Genomic DNA, 14,650 nt, shown 5'->3' with positions numbered 1-14,650 from the left:
GTGGCAGGGAAAGAAGAAAGGAATTGATTTCAGGGAGGCGCGCCCTGGGTAGACCAGGAACGACGTCTCCAAGACATCTCCCACGTGCTGAAAATGCTTCCAGGTTTATAGAAGGAAAATGTGGGACAAAAGTCGGTGGGTACTTGCAGCTGGTCAGTAAAGGTCAGGTTGATCATTGTCTTGGGGTCGGCCCCAGTGGCTCTTGATGGCTCTTGCTGGCTCAGGGCAGTGCCTGTTGCTTGAGGGGACAGTTTCGGTTTCCATCACAGGATGCTTTGCTCACAGGGTGTTTGGCCCAAGTTAAGAGATAAACTGGAAAGAAGAACTCAATCAGAACAGACTGAGGTCAGAATGGGGGCAGTCGAAATTCTCTTTCATTTGAATATCGTTTGTAATAGACTGTGATAAATGATAAACTTCATATAAATCTAGAATATTCTCGGTGAGGCTTTCATGTCACTCTGCCTAACATTTCAAACACCTTTGCCCTAGTTACACTGCACTCTCCTTCCCTGCTTGGATTTTTTCCCCCTTTGCACTTAACACTGCCTCGTGTACTGTATTTTTAATTTAATTTTTAAAAGCTTCTCCTTCATTAGAATATGGGCTAGAGAGCAGAGATTGTTTGTTTTGTTCACTGCTGTATTGAGTGGCCTATTAGATTTGCATATTCTTGAAACCGTTTTTAATATTTAAGATTGTAGGTGTTACCTTCCCACACAAATATGGTTGAAGTTAGCATACCAGAAACATTTGTAACTCATCAGTACAGTGTGTTATTTCTTGCCCAGGATTACTAGATCCAATTACAGGGGGAAGAAAAAAGTTGAGGAGTTTCCCTTATATGAACTACTTCTTTGTGAACTGATTGCAAGTCAGGCATGAAATTCAGATGGAGAATTCAAGTCTCTGCTTCTGCAGAGAATTGTAACAAGAGCGATCAGGAGACGCACAAAATGTGTGCTTAAAGACCCCCGTCTCAGCATGCTCTGACTTAAAATAGAAGCACAAACCATGTATTGATAGAAGTGTCTTTTATGATTGCTGTGTGGAAATATATATTTTTTAATGTTTATTTTTATTTATTTTGAGAGAGAGAGAGAGAGGGCACAAGCGGGGCAGGAGGGGGTGGGAGCGAAGAGAGAGAATCCCAGGCAGGCTCTGGGCTGTCAGCGCGGAGCCCGACGTGGGGCTCAATTCCATGAACTGTGAGATCATGACCTGAGCCGAAATCCAGAGCCAGAGACTTTTAACTGAATGAGTCACCAAGCACCCCAGTGTGGAAGTACTGATGTTGATAGTGGATAGAGTGGTGCCACCCTGTCCTGCCTTTCACGTGGAGATCCTGCCAAGCAAGTTAGCAATTGTGGGTGTGGGTTTTTCGTGGCTCCCGAGGCCCTGTTTGCTGGCAGCGTGCAAGTAACTGTGCTTTGGTGCCTCGGGAGGAAAGAGATGGGCTGGCCCCTCCCTGCCTTCAAAAAGCTCACGAGGCAGAGAGAGACATGATAGCAAGTTTAAAAAAGGATAGAATGCAATCACAGATGAACAAGCCTTCCCAGGAGAAGGGGCAATCAAATAATGCCTGGCAGGGAGAGAGACAATCTGGGAAGGCATGGGGAGGAGGTGGCATTGAGTCCCGCCCTGAAAGGCACATGTGGGACTCCAGTAGTCAGAGGTCACAGAGCAGCCCGTGCCTTGGGGTGTTCCCAAAGTTTAATTATCTGGGGATCTTGTCAAACAACAACAACAACATTCTGACTCTGTAGGTCAAGGAGGAGAGGCAGAGATTCTGCACTTCTTGGGCGCCTAGGTGGCTTAGTCAGTTAAGTGTCCGACTTCAGCTCAGGTCATAATCTCACGGTTCCTGAGTTCTAGGCTCGTGTCGGGCTCTGTGCCGACAGCTCAGAGCCTGGAGCCTGCTTCGCATTCTGTGTGTGTGTCTCTCTCTGCCTGTTGCCAGCTCTCTTTCTCTCAAAAATACATAAACATTAAAAAAAAAATTCTGCACTTCTGATGGGCTCTCTCGTGATGCAGCTGTTGGTGGCTCTAAGGACAAATCTGGGACCACCGAGTCGCCTGCCTATACCTCCTGGACCTTTGAAGTGGGGGCTCGCCTCAGGTTCTGGCCCAGGCTTAACATGTGGTGGTCTGAGAAGCGCTCTGTTAGAGAAGCGGTAGAGTAGAGGCTGGGAGACTAAGACTGATCTTAGGTTTTAGGTTTTAGGTAAAAGACCACCTGACCTGTCCTGATCATTGGCCCATTAATTCAGCCATTGGAACCCCTCCTCTTCCTTCTCCTGAAATTAAAAAAAAAAATTTTTTTTTTAAATATTTGTTTATTTTGGAGAGAGAGAGAGCGACACACACACACACACACACACACAATCCAAAGCAGGCTCCAGGCTCTGAGCTGTCAGTACAGAGCCCAACTTGGGGATTGAAATCAACTGTGAAATCCTGACCTGAGCCCAAGTCGGCTGCCCAACCTACTGAGCCACCCAGGCACCTGGTCCTGAAATCTTTTTTTTTTTTTTTTTTTTTTAAGTTTTGATTTACTTATTTTGAGAGAGAGACAGAGAGAGTGAGTGACGGAGGGGCAGAGAGAGAGGGACAGAGAGAATCCCAAGCAGGCTCCGTGCTGTCTGCGCGAAGCCCGATTCAGGGCTCGAACACATTAACCATCAGATCATGACCTGAGCAGAAACCAAGAATCAGATGCTTCACTGAGCCACCCAGGCACTCCCCATCCTGAAATCTTTTAAAAGCTTACCTGGTAATTTCCACTGATACCTGTTTAACTATGAGCTCTGATCTCCGGGGACATATTGCTGGAATATTACTTTGGTTCTTCAGAAAGAAACCGATGCCATTACTGGTAAAATTTTCAATGTTTTTATAAGCTGCCATTCCAACTTTTTCTGACCAAGTACAGTGGTAACTTTTATTTTTTTATTTTTTATTAAAAAAGTTTTTTAAAGTTTATTTATTTTGATAGAGAAGGCAAGCAGAGAAGAGGCAGAGAGAGAAGGAGGGAGAGAGAATCCCAAGTAGGCTCTGCACTGTCAGCACGGAGCCCAGTGTGGGGTTCAAACCCAGGAACTGTGAGATCATGACCTGAGCCAAAATCCGGAGTCAGACTCTTGCCTGTCTGAGCCACCCAGGCGCCCCTCCAGTGATAACTTTTAAAAAACGTAGCTCATGAATTAATTAGGTAGGCCTCACTTTTAGGGACTTGTAACTGGGAGAAGGAGGGATTATACTCGTCCCTGTCTTCAAGCCCTCAGGGGTGCCAGTCGGCCTGCGCGACCTCCGCTTGAACCACCAGGGCAGCTGCAGATGGCATAAACGGACACCATTTGGACCCTGCCCTCTCCGTGTTTGGCATAATTGTGGTGGGGACTATAAATTGGAAACGTGTGTAGGCAGAGTCCACTTACTGGTGGCAGAGGCAGAACCGAAAACATCACAGAGATGTTCCTTTCTGTTTCCTCACGAGGGCCACACCCGGACGGTGTCGGGGGGCTGTCGTGCGAGGTGTCCACATCAGGAATTCTATCCTCTATACCTGTTTCGTAAGAATTTCATCAGGTTGTGTTCCTGACGGTGATGCTGTCGTCCCCAGAGGAAAACTCTGGCTGCATATGGTGGTGGTGGAGTTTTAGTTAAACGTGGCAGGCACATATGTCCACGGCCATGTACTAAATATACACATACATGTGTGTTTCCAATTTTCTTCCTAGATTTTGGCCCTGATTGCTTTCATCTGCATAGAGACCATCATGGAGTGTTCTCCGTGTGAAGGCCTCTACTTCTTTGAGTTTGTGAGCTGTAGTGCATTTGTGGTGACTGGAGTCTTGCTGATTCTGTTCAGTCTGAACCTTCACATGAGGATCCCCCAGATCAACTGGAACCTGACAGTGAGTATAGGTCACCGCTCTCTGACCCTGGGTGCCGCTCGGCTCCGAGGGAAATTTGGAACCTCTCCGTGTGCTGTTTGGTTCCAGTTCATTTTGATACTTAAATATTTCATTGTAATTCAACTGTGAAATTTTAAATTTCTTTACTGGGTTGGATAAAACCATAAGGTAATTTGAATCTTCACTAATGGTAAAACCATCACAAAAATTATTTTGACCCCTTTAAAGATGTCATTTCAGTTTTATGATCCCCAGAGAAGATTGGTAATGTTGATATTTACAGAATCTGGAAAGAGAAAATGGAATTAATACCTTTATTTTTTTTTCACACTGGACCCAAAAGCCATTTACAAAAGTATTGATTCAGGAAGAATTGAAATTATGAATGAAAATGACCAATGAGTTGCAAAGCCTAGGATTATCATTAAATTCAAAGCAACTGGTAGGGCGCAGAGGGTTTGGTGGTTTGATCAGAGTCTTGAGTGGAAAAAGCGTGCCCTCTCGACGGTTTGGGTTCTTAATGACGGGCTCACCCTCTGATCAGCATGGGAAGCTTAGGGCTGGTCCCTCCCGGGCCCCTGTTCCTTGACGTGTGTTACTTTTCCTTTCCCTGCTGAATGAGAAAGGAAACTTAATAATAGCACTTGGTTTTCTTGATGTTTCTTTGCAAACACTCATGTGCAAGAAGAGCCCAAAGGAAATCGGTCAGAGACACAAGAAAGCACAGTCAGCTGCCTCCCCCTCTGTGCCTCCTGCTGCAGGGTGGCAGGAGCAGGGAGGGTGCTGCAGACCGCCCACCCTTGTGTGAGCTCCTGTCTTGCTGCCTAGTGCTGGGTGTGTGCGGCAGCATGGAAAGTGTGCCCCGGGTGCAGGAGCCAGGGAGGAGGTCCCCTTGCCTGGGAAGACCACCCCCATGGTGATCCTGTGGGGTACTGAGAGGAGCGGGTCTTCCTGGCAGAATACTCTGTGTGTTGTTCGAACTCCTAGGAGGGAATATAAAAGAAGAGCTGAACTAGAAAAGCTGATTTCAGTCGAAAACTCAGCTGGATTTGTCCTGGTTTTGTGACAGGTTTTAGCATCTCAGGTGGTTTTTATTTTTATTTTTTTAATGTTTGTTTATTTTTGAGAGAGACACAGTATGAGCAGGGGAGGGCCAGAGAGAGGGAGACACAGAATCCGAAGCAGGCTCCAGGCTCTGAGCCGTCAGCACAGAGCCCGACGCGGGGCTCAAACCCACGGACTGTGAGATCATGACCTGAGCTGAAGTCGGACGCCTAACCGACTGAGCCACCCAGGCGCCCCTCAAGTATTTTTAAGATAAAGTTTGTGTTCTCCATTAAAAAATGTTCACAGAGTTGTGAGCATTTATCCATTTAAATTGACAGTGTAGTAGACAGCATAGGACAACCTCATTAGCCTCCTCCAACCAGAATGCAAAGTGCCGGAGGACCCGTTTGACAAAGAAGTGGCTGCCAGGAAGACCAGGGACTTTGAATTAGACATTTTTGGGTTCAAGTGCAAGGTGGTTCTTTTTTTTTTTTTTTTTTTTTTTTCAACGTTTTTTATTTATTTTTGGGACAGAGAGAGACAGAGCATGAACGGGGGAGGGGCAGAGAGAGAGGGAGACACAGAATCGGAAACAGGCTCCAGGCTCCGAGCCATCAGCCCAGAGCCTGACGCGGGGCTCGAACTCACGGACCGCGAGATCGTGACCTGGCTGAAGTCGGACGCTTAACCGACTGCGCCACCCAGGCGCCCCAAGTGCAAGGTGGTTCTTAAGGTCTGTGTGTGACTCTGGGCAGGTCACTTACAGCCGCATGTTGAAGGCCGCGATTGGTAAGGTGGAGGCGATAGTATTTTACAGGCTTGTTTTAAGAAGGAAATGAAACAATGTGTATAAGGGGACCTCAAGCCAGTGTGCGCTGCTGCCTGCATAAGAAGTATTTTTTTTTTTTTTTATAATTTAACTTTATTTTTTAAGATTTACATCCAAATTAGTATATAGTGAAACAATGACTTCAGGAGTAAATTCCTTAATTCCTTACCCATTTAGCCCATCCCCCCTCCCATAACCCTGTATAAGAAGTATTAATATTATCATGAGTGAGAGTGGTTTTCTTTTTTTTTTTTTAACTATTAACAAAAATTTTTAAATATTTGTTTATTTTTGAGAGAGAGAGCAAGCAAGTGGGTGAGGGACAGAGAGAGGGAGACACAGAATCCAAAGCAGGCTCCAGGCTCTGAGCTGTTAGCACAGAACCCAACGCGGGGCTCGACCTCATGAACCGAGAGATCACGACCCGAGCCGAAATCAAGAGTTGGACACTTACCCAACTGAGCCACTCAGGCATCCTGGATTTTCCTATTTTAATCATGAAGGGCTTTCTGCTTGGTGACTACCACATTATTCAGTTGTACTGAAGTGCCTCTTTTTCACTGGGAAGTTAACATACATCATTTTCTTCTGGACGGTGTTGGTGGAGCAAACACCTGAGTGAGTGATGTGGTCACTTGAGAATGCTTTCAATTTTTTGGGATCCTTTTTCCAGAATTTCCACACACACCCCCATTTTTTTTTAAGTTTATTTATTTTGAGGGAGAAAGAGAGGGAGGGAGGGAACCCCTACCAGGCTCCACATCATCAGTGCAGAGCCCGACGTGGGGCTCAAACTCATGGAACCGTGAGATCATGACCTGAACCGAAACCAAGAGTTGGATGCCCAACCGCCTGAGCCACCCAGACGCACCGAGAATTTCCACCCTTTTAGAGCAGATGAAGGTGTTTGCTTATCCAACAGAAGAGTATGTGAGTACGTGAACTTGAGGAGGTAGTACTTACTGAGGAGAGCTCAGGTCATCTATTCTTTGGGAGGGGAGAAAAAGTGAGCTCTTCAGGGCTGGACACAGCTTATTGGGATTGGGTTTCCCAGTTGGAATCCCTACAGAGGGTTGGCCTTGGCTGTGTTGTGTTTTTCTAACAAGGCGGTAGGAGTTATTGTCATCAACAGAGCTTGCTAGTGAATGAAATAGGGCGTGATTAGTATAGATTTAGCAAAACGGTCGTTCAGGAGCCTACATTGACATAAAAATATTCATGAAAAATGGCACATAAGGAGGAGGTTGCAAAGTGTGTATTTTATACAAGCATTATTTGATGCAAGCAGAAAGATTCTGTTAGCTCTGGGTTTGCTTGTTTGTTTGTTGATGAATCTATGGGACTTACCACGTGGTATTTGTTTTTCTCTATATATTAGGGGCTCATATGCCTGTGCGTCCTGTGTTTACCTTTGTTAGTGTCCCAGGCCTCTGGCCCCACCCCTTCCTTCTCTTCTCTCATCCCTTTCCCACCACTGAAAGCCCACTAGCGGCTCCCAGTCTCCCTAGCTGGTGCCACGAGCCCGTCAGGGCCTGCTCAGCCTAACTTCGTAACCAGCAGGGAGGTCTGCATGTGCTGTCTCTCCTTCCCTCCTCCCAATCTGTGTTTTCCCACCTTTCACTGTCAAATACAGATCATTCAGAAAAATTCATTAAAATGTACAGTTGAATGAAGAATGATAAAGACGGTGGAGTCACCGCTCGGGACAAAAGGTAAATTTGACGTTCTTGAGAGTACTCTGGTCGTGATCTCTGGGGCCTCCATGTTCCTGGATCCCCAGGCTGTTCCTCAGTTCTCCCCTCACTGAACATGTTTTAAATACATATTTTTTTCATTTGAGAGAGACAGAAACAGTGCGAGTGGGGGAGGGGCAGAGAGAGAAGGAGAGAAAATCCCAAGCAGGCTCCACGCTGCCAGCACAGAGGCTGATGCGCGGCTCCAACCCACGAAACCGCGAGATCATGACCGAGAGTCAGACACCTAACTGACTGAGCCACCCAGGCGCCCGCCCATCTCCTCACTGAACATTTGAGCGGAATCTGCCATGGAACGCTCTGTTCTTGCTGCTGTACTCTCCACTCTTGCCTGCCCTGATACTACCCTGTCCTGGCTTTTCTCCTTCCTCCTTGGTTTCCTTCTCAGTGCCTTAGCGGCCCTCGCGCATCCCACAGACCTCTCCGGATCAAAAACCCAGGTCGGTTGGGTGTTGAGTTGGGACAGTCTGAGTCACCCAGAGGAGCCACCTGAAGAGCCCCAAGGACTTGGCCATGACTCATTGTGTGGGGTTTCTGACACAACTTTTTACACCAAATGTGTGTCTTTTTTTTTTTTTTTTCTGACACCAAATCTGTGTAGTTTTTCCAGACCGAGCAGTTCTCTAATTCTCTGACACTAACTAGGTGTCCAAAAACTCAACTCCATTCCGACACTAAGGCCTACAGTTGACACAGATCCCCAGGCGAAGGGCTTAGTTCCTCGAGACTGCCCCCACTTCACACGCCTGCCACAAATGGAGCTCCCAGGTCACCTGCACCAACTGCAGATTTGGGCGTTCTCACAGCTGCCCCCTCAGGTTCGTAGTTCTCTAGAGTAGCTTACAGAACTTGGGAAAAGTGCTTACTTATGATTACTGGTTTGTTGTAAAGGATACAACGCAGGAACAGCCACGTGGAAGAGATGTGTTATGTGGAGGGCAGGATCCAGAAGTCTCAACGTGCTGGAGCCTCTGTCCTCCTGGAGTTGGGGTGCAGCACCCTCCCGGCCTGGGTGTGTGGTCGCCAGCTCGGAAGCTCCCTGAACCCCGTCATTCGGAGGTTTTTAGGGAGGTTTCATTAGGTAGGCATGATTGGTTAAAATCATTGGTCGTTTGGAGGTTGAACCCAATCTCTAGCCCTTCTCCCCTCCCTGGAGGTTGGTGCAGGTGAGGCAGAAAGTTCTAACCCTCTAACAGCCTGGTTGGTTTTTCTGGTAACCACCTCCCATCCTGAAACTATCCAGGGGCTCCAGAGAGTCACCTCATTAGCACAAACTAATGGTTGTTTATGGTTGAGAGGGGCTCCTTATGAACCACAAAAGATACTCCCGTCACCCCAGAAAATGCCAAGGAACTGGGGACAAAGACCAAATACATATTTTTTTATTATACCACACTCATCCTTTCTGGTACTCTGTTTCTTTCCCCATAAAAGCAGAACAGAATAACACGTGTCCTACTTTATACGTATTTTGGGTCATAATTAGGTTAGGATCTGTGAAGTTATACACACATGTGCACGCGCGCACACACACGCACACAGAGTTGGCACAACAGGGACTCCATGGAGAGTATTTGCCACTATCATCAGTATTAGGATTGTCCCTTTGATACCGGAGCCATTCGAGCACAAGTCCGTGCGTGGTATAGACTGAGTGGCTGTGAACTTGCTCTCTCATCCTTGTGTGGAACCGATGCCAGAGCCAGCCACGGAGCCCCGTGGTTTGGGAGCAATTGCAGTGACAGGCTGGGCCCCAACCTGTTCACAACTATCTCACCTGTTATCAGTCTGGCAAACACGAACCGGATACCTACTTTGTGCCAGGACTTGGAACTGAAAGCACACGGCAGGTGGATGCAAGCTGCTTGCCTGTGGACAGGTGTGCTCCATCAGATCCAGTTTGGTGTGTGGCCTGGCAGGACACAGGCAAGGAGGTGGTGGATTCCCTGGGCGGGAGCCTGGAGTGGGTCAGTCAGGGGGAGTTCAGAGAAAACGCCAGATTCCAGCTGGGCCTTGAGAGATGAGTGGGTGACTCCTGGGCACAGAGTGTGGAAGGGTGGGGCACGTTACAGGACGGCCCGTTCTCGGGGACTGGCTTGGGCTTGTAGACTCGGGGCCTCTGGGGCTGGAGACCGGGGAGGCAGGCAGGTGGTTCTCCTACTCAGCCCCCGCTGACCCTGTGGTTGCCATAGGGCACTTCTGGAACGGTTTTTCAAAGGCAGCTAGAAGGTTGTTTGTTTGTTTGTTTGTTTGTTTTTAAGAACTTAGTTTTTTACGTACAGTCTTGTGTTTAAATGTCGGCGTGTTCAAATTTGCTTTGAAAGCCGTGCAAGTCAAACCTGTCTGTGGGCCAGATATGGTCAATAGGTCTCGGGTTCGCACCCTCTAGCCCACACCCTGTTGATCTGTTCTTGGAGCTACAGGGGTTCACATCTGTACCTCCTGGTGTGTCACTGAAGAAGGGACCCAAGTGTGTGTGTATGTGAGGGTGGTTTTCATCCTTTTCATGAGCCTGGGTGGCTCATTTGGTTAAGCATCCTGACTTTGGCTCAGGTCATGATCTCACAGTTCATGGGCTTGAGCCTGTTGTCGGGGGCTCTGTGCTGACAGCTCAGAGCCTAGAGCTTGCTTCTGATTCTGTGTCTCCCTCTCTCTCTGCCCCTCCCCCACTCGTTATCTCTGTCTCTCTGTCTCTCTCTCTCTCAAAAATAAACATTAAAAAAAAAAAGCATTAAAGAAAGTTAAACACCACTGTTGACTACTCCCCCCAAAGCCTGTTCTAAGGTCATGTCCATGTGTGCCCCCTAATGTGAAGGATGAACCTACAAGGCCTGATGTTTGTTTCATGGATGAGGAACTCATGTAGTTGATGCCGATGAACATGTGCAGTATTCCACTTTTAAGCCTTTTAATAAAGCCGTGCAGGGGAATAAGTGTTTGTTACAGAAAAATGGGAAGATACAGATAAAGGAAAAAAAAATCATATGATGATCCAATACAAATGAAAACATATGTCTACACAAAAGCTTGTAAGTTCATAATAGCATTGTTTAAAACAACCGGAAAGTGGAAACAACTCAGATGTCCAAAAACTGATGAAAAGGTAAATAACATGTGGGGTACCTGTACAATGGAATACTATATAGTAAGAGAAGGGAATGAAGTGTTGATCTGTGCTCCGTCCTGAATGAACCTTAGAAATCTTAAACTGAGTGGGAGAAGCCAATCCAAAAGAGCACATAATATATAATTCTATTTATATGAAATTTCCAGAATAGGAAGATCCAAAGAGACAGAAAGCAGGTTAGTGGTTGCCTAGGATTAGGAGAGGGATGAAGAATTAACTGCTAATGAGTTTCTTTTTGGTGCTGAAAATGTTCTAAAATTAGATAATGGTAGGTGCGCCTGGGTGGCTCAGTTGGTTAAGTATCTGACTCTTGGTTTCAGCTCAGGTCATGATCTCATGGTTTGTGAGTTTGAGCCCCATGTCTGGCTCTGTGCTGACAGCATGGAGCCTGCTTGGGGTTCTCTCTCCTCTGTCTTTGTCCCTCCCCACCTCTCTCTCTCTCTCTCTCTCTCTCTCTCTCTCTTTCTCTCTCTCTCTCAAATAAATAAATAAACATTAAAAAAATAAAATTAGATCATGGTAATTGAATTGCACATCTTAATTGGGTATATTATATGGCATATGAGTTCTATCTCAATAAAGTTATTAAAAAGTCATACGTGATACAAACCATTGGGATAACCACTTGTAAAACTTGATATAAGCTTCCAGACTATGTAGACTATCTTTCACCTAGACATGTATGTTGTGATATGTGTGTGTGTGGGGGTGTGTGTGGAATGGAATCATTAGAATTATGCTTTTTCACTTAAACTATTTTAAGTATATTTCATGTTAAATATACAACTTCACCATTATTTTAATGACTGCATAGTGTTCCATTGTGGAGATACCATTTTATTTAACAACTCCTTTATTCTTGAGCATTTTGTTTGTTTCCAGTTTTTGAGGGTTTTTTTTTGTTTTTGTTTTTTTGGGTTTTTTTTTTTTTTTTTTTTGCTATGTTAAGGATTATGACAAACATCCTTATACTGAGACCTTTGCACTAGTGTGATATTTAAGATGAATTTCCAAATGTGGAAATCATAGGCAACACGAACCTTTTTAAAACCTTTGATGCATGTAGGCCCTTGACCACATTTATATTTTTACACTGTCGCCAATAATGTACATACTATTTGGTTTGATGTTTGGCCTCAGAATGTATCACAAAACTCCCCCCACTTCTCAATAGTGTTTGTTTTGGAAAGTACATTTTATATTCTTTATTCCTACGGCACCTTACCCAGACCTGAGCATTTTAACTGAACACTTCCTGGTTTGAATTTGTGAAAAACCTGCCCTTGGTTCACATTGGTCACAGCTGAAAACTGTTGTGCTGGCAGACGGTTTCTGAACAGAGTTTTGTAGTTGGTGCTTGCTTCGCTCTGTGAGCCCCTAGGGAAGCCCGCACCAGCAGTGTGCTGGGGTTCCTGCTGCGTAGGCTCAGTACCTCTGTGATGAGAACGTTGCTTTTTTGCAACTTTGGAAAGAGATGACGGGGCACCTGGGTGGCTCATTTGGTCGAGCGTCCGACTCTTGATTTCAGCTCAGGTCATGATCCCAGGATTGTGGGATCAAGCCCCATGTTGGGCTCTGTGCTCTCATCACGGAACTTGATTGGGATTCTCTCTCTCTCTCTCTCCCTCTCTCTTCCCCTCCCCAACTCCGGCACACATACACACACGTCTGTGTGTGTGTGTGTGTGCGCGCGCGTGTTAGCACACGCATTCTATGTCGCTCTCAAAATAAATAAACATTTTTTAAAAAAAGGAGATGGCCCTTGAGGACCCACCTGGTGTTGATGAACTAACAGCCCAACATTTCCCTTGGATTTTGCTTCCCTGTAGAGATTATATGGACTCTGGTATGACCCCGGCTGTCAGCATCCCATTGTCACATTGGCGATCACAGAAGCAGCAATTAATGTGCAGGGAACCGTAGCTGTGAGTGGCTCCACCTGACCCCTAGAATAACTCTGTGAGGTGGGGGTACTGTCCCCACATGAGACACAAGAAGCAAAATGGCTTGTCCCAAGTCATGGTGGGTAAGGACCCACGTCAGGCTGTGACACTTAATCGATGTGCTCCGTTTGTCTTCACAGCTGAGACAGGAGTTAAATCTTGGAAGCATTGGATACCTAACCTCATTTGCTTTGCAAAAAACTTAGGAGAAAATCCTCTAGGTTTTAGCCATAGAGACCCATGAAAGACCATGCATAAGAAAGAGCGTGAGGTCTAAGTGAGTTCTCTAGGTCTAAAAACCCATGCACTTGCCAAGTCACAAATGAATGGGGGGGGGGGTGGCGATGGAGGGCACTTGGCCAGTTATAGTACATTCTGGACTTCTGGGGAGTGCTGCCCATGCTGAGGTGATTTTAACTTAGTTTGAAAAGATGACAGTAGAACTCAAAATGGTAATTAACGTGCGTGTCCTTAATGGGTTAGCAGTTTGGGTTTCTGTAATAATTCATTAAGAAATGACAACGTGGTTGATTAAAATGTGGATTTTGCTGTGGTGACATATCAAGTAGCATCATCATAAGCTGGTATCATCTTTGCCTTCCTTTGTGGGACCAGTACCCCTGGGCCATTGAGACTAAAATATGGTGTCATCAGAGAGGCTGGGCCTTGTGCTGCTTTTAGGGCAAAGCAGGAAATCATTCTTTCCAAGTGACTTTATCTTCTTCTTTAGGATTTGGTCAACACTGGACTCAGCACTTTCTTTTTCTTTATTGCTTCGATTGTACTGGCTGCTTTAAACCACAAAACCGGAGCAGAAATTGCTGCCGTGGTAAGTGAACTCAGGCTGATTTGTGCACCCTGTGACTTGCTCTCCTCTGTCCCCTAGCCTGCGTCCTGCTCGTTCTTCCCTAGCTTTTTCTTTGCTAACGATGTTCTTACTGAGTCAGTGGAGGTCCCGGTTCCTTCAGCGCTATGGTTCTCAAAGTGTGGTCCCCAGAAGAGCAGCCTCAGCATCACCGAGGAACTTGTTAGAAATGCCATTCCCAGGCTCCCCCAGAGCTACTGAATTAGAGATCCCCAGTAATAAGCCCTCCGGGTGCTTCAGGTGCATGCTCAAATTTGAGAATCACTGCTTTAGTCTGTTTCCAGAGCCCTGCGTGTCTGTTAGTGATGTTACTTTTAAGAGCCTTATCTGTCAATGTGTGGGGGAGAATCTTAACGAAGAAGAAGTAGGCCAGACTCCATGTAGCAGTCAGGTGACATGTTTTTTGTTCTTTGAGGTGGAATGCCTTCGGGGGAGGGTGGGAGCCAGATAACCTTAAGACTTTCACGCTCTGTGTTTTGCATTTCTATATTGCTCTGTATTTATAATGAACATGTAGCACTTTTGCCATGGTGGGGGGCTGCTGGTTTGAAACGTTTGTAAAAAATATTAAGCCAGCTACTGTCCCTAGTGTCACTCAGTGGATTCATCAGTCCTTTCGAATCGTTAAAATTGTACTGCTTTTTACCCCGGAGCTGACCACCTGGAGCTGCCCAGGGGCGAGGCAGCTGGACAGCAGACAGAGGCTGGGGGGCTGTGATTTTGAAAGTCAGGCATTATGGCTTGATTAGGGGCTGACACCTGAGACCCTCATTTTCTGTCTATATGGTATTTTGGTCTACATTTTACTTTCTTACCTGGGACCAGTGGCCATGAAGGTGTTGTAAAAGAGGCACTTCTGTGATTGTTTGTTTTTTAACTTTTTTTAACGTTTATTTATTTTTGAGAGAGAATGTGCACGGGAGGGCCAGAAAGAGGGAGACAGAGGATCCGAAGCAGGCTCTGCGCAGTGAGCATAGAAGAGCCCGACACGGGGCTCAAACCCACAATCCCCGAGATCACGACCTGAGCCAAAACCAAGAGTTGGCCGCTTAATCGACTGAGCCACCCAGGCCACCCCTGTTTGTTTGTTTTTAATAGATCCAAAATACTTTAAAAGAAGTCTTGGGCTGTCTTCAGGTGATGCAGAACTTTATGTGGGTCATGTTCA

At 46.2% G+C, this 14,650-nt stretch overlaps 1 protein-coding gene across 2 annotated transcripts in view; it reads left to right on the top strand.

The window, feature by feature from the left end:
- The window catches only part of CMTM4 (CKLF like MARVEL transmembrane domain containing 4), a 69,672-nt gene that overhangs the window by 47,024 nt on the left and 7,998 nt on the right, over window positions 1-14,650 (top strand). The window contains exons 2-3 of one of the 2 annotated variants that reach the window (XM_049622577.1): window positions 3,741-3,917; window positions 13,348-13,446. In XM_049622577.1, coding sequence (XP_049478534.1) covers window positions 3,741-3,917; window positions 13,348-13,446 — 276 coding nt within the window. The remainder of the gene's footprint in view (window positions 1-3,740; window positions 3,918-13,347; window positions 13,447-14,650) is intronic. The other variant, XM_049622579.1, reaches the window with a different exon arrangement.

Source organism: Panthera uncia (genome assembly GCF_023721935.1).
Source record: "Panthera uncia isolate 11264 chromosome E2 unlocalized genomic scaffold, Puncia_PCG_1.0 HiC_scaffold_20, whole genome shotgun sequence".
Taxonomy (NCBI): domain Eukaryota; kingdom Metazoa; phylum Chordata; class Mammalia; order Carnivora; family Felidae; genus Panthera; species Panthera uncia.
The sequence above is the reverse complement of the archived record's forward strand: the minus strand, read 5'-3'. Positions and strand labels throughout refer to the sequence as shown.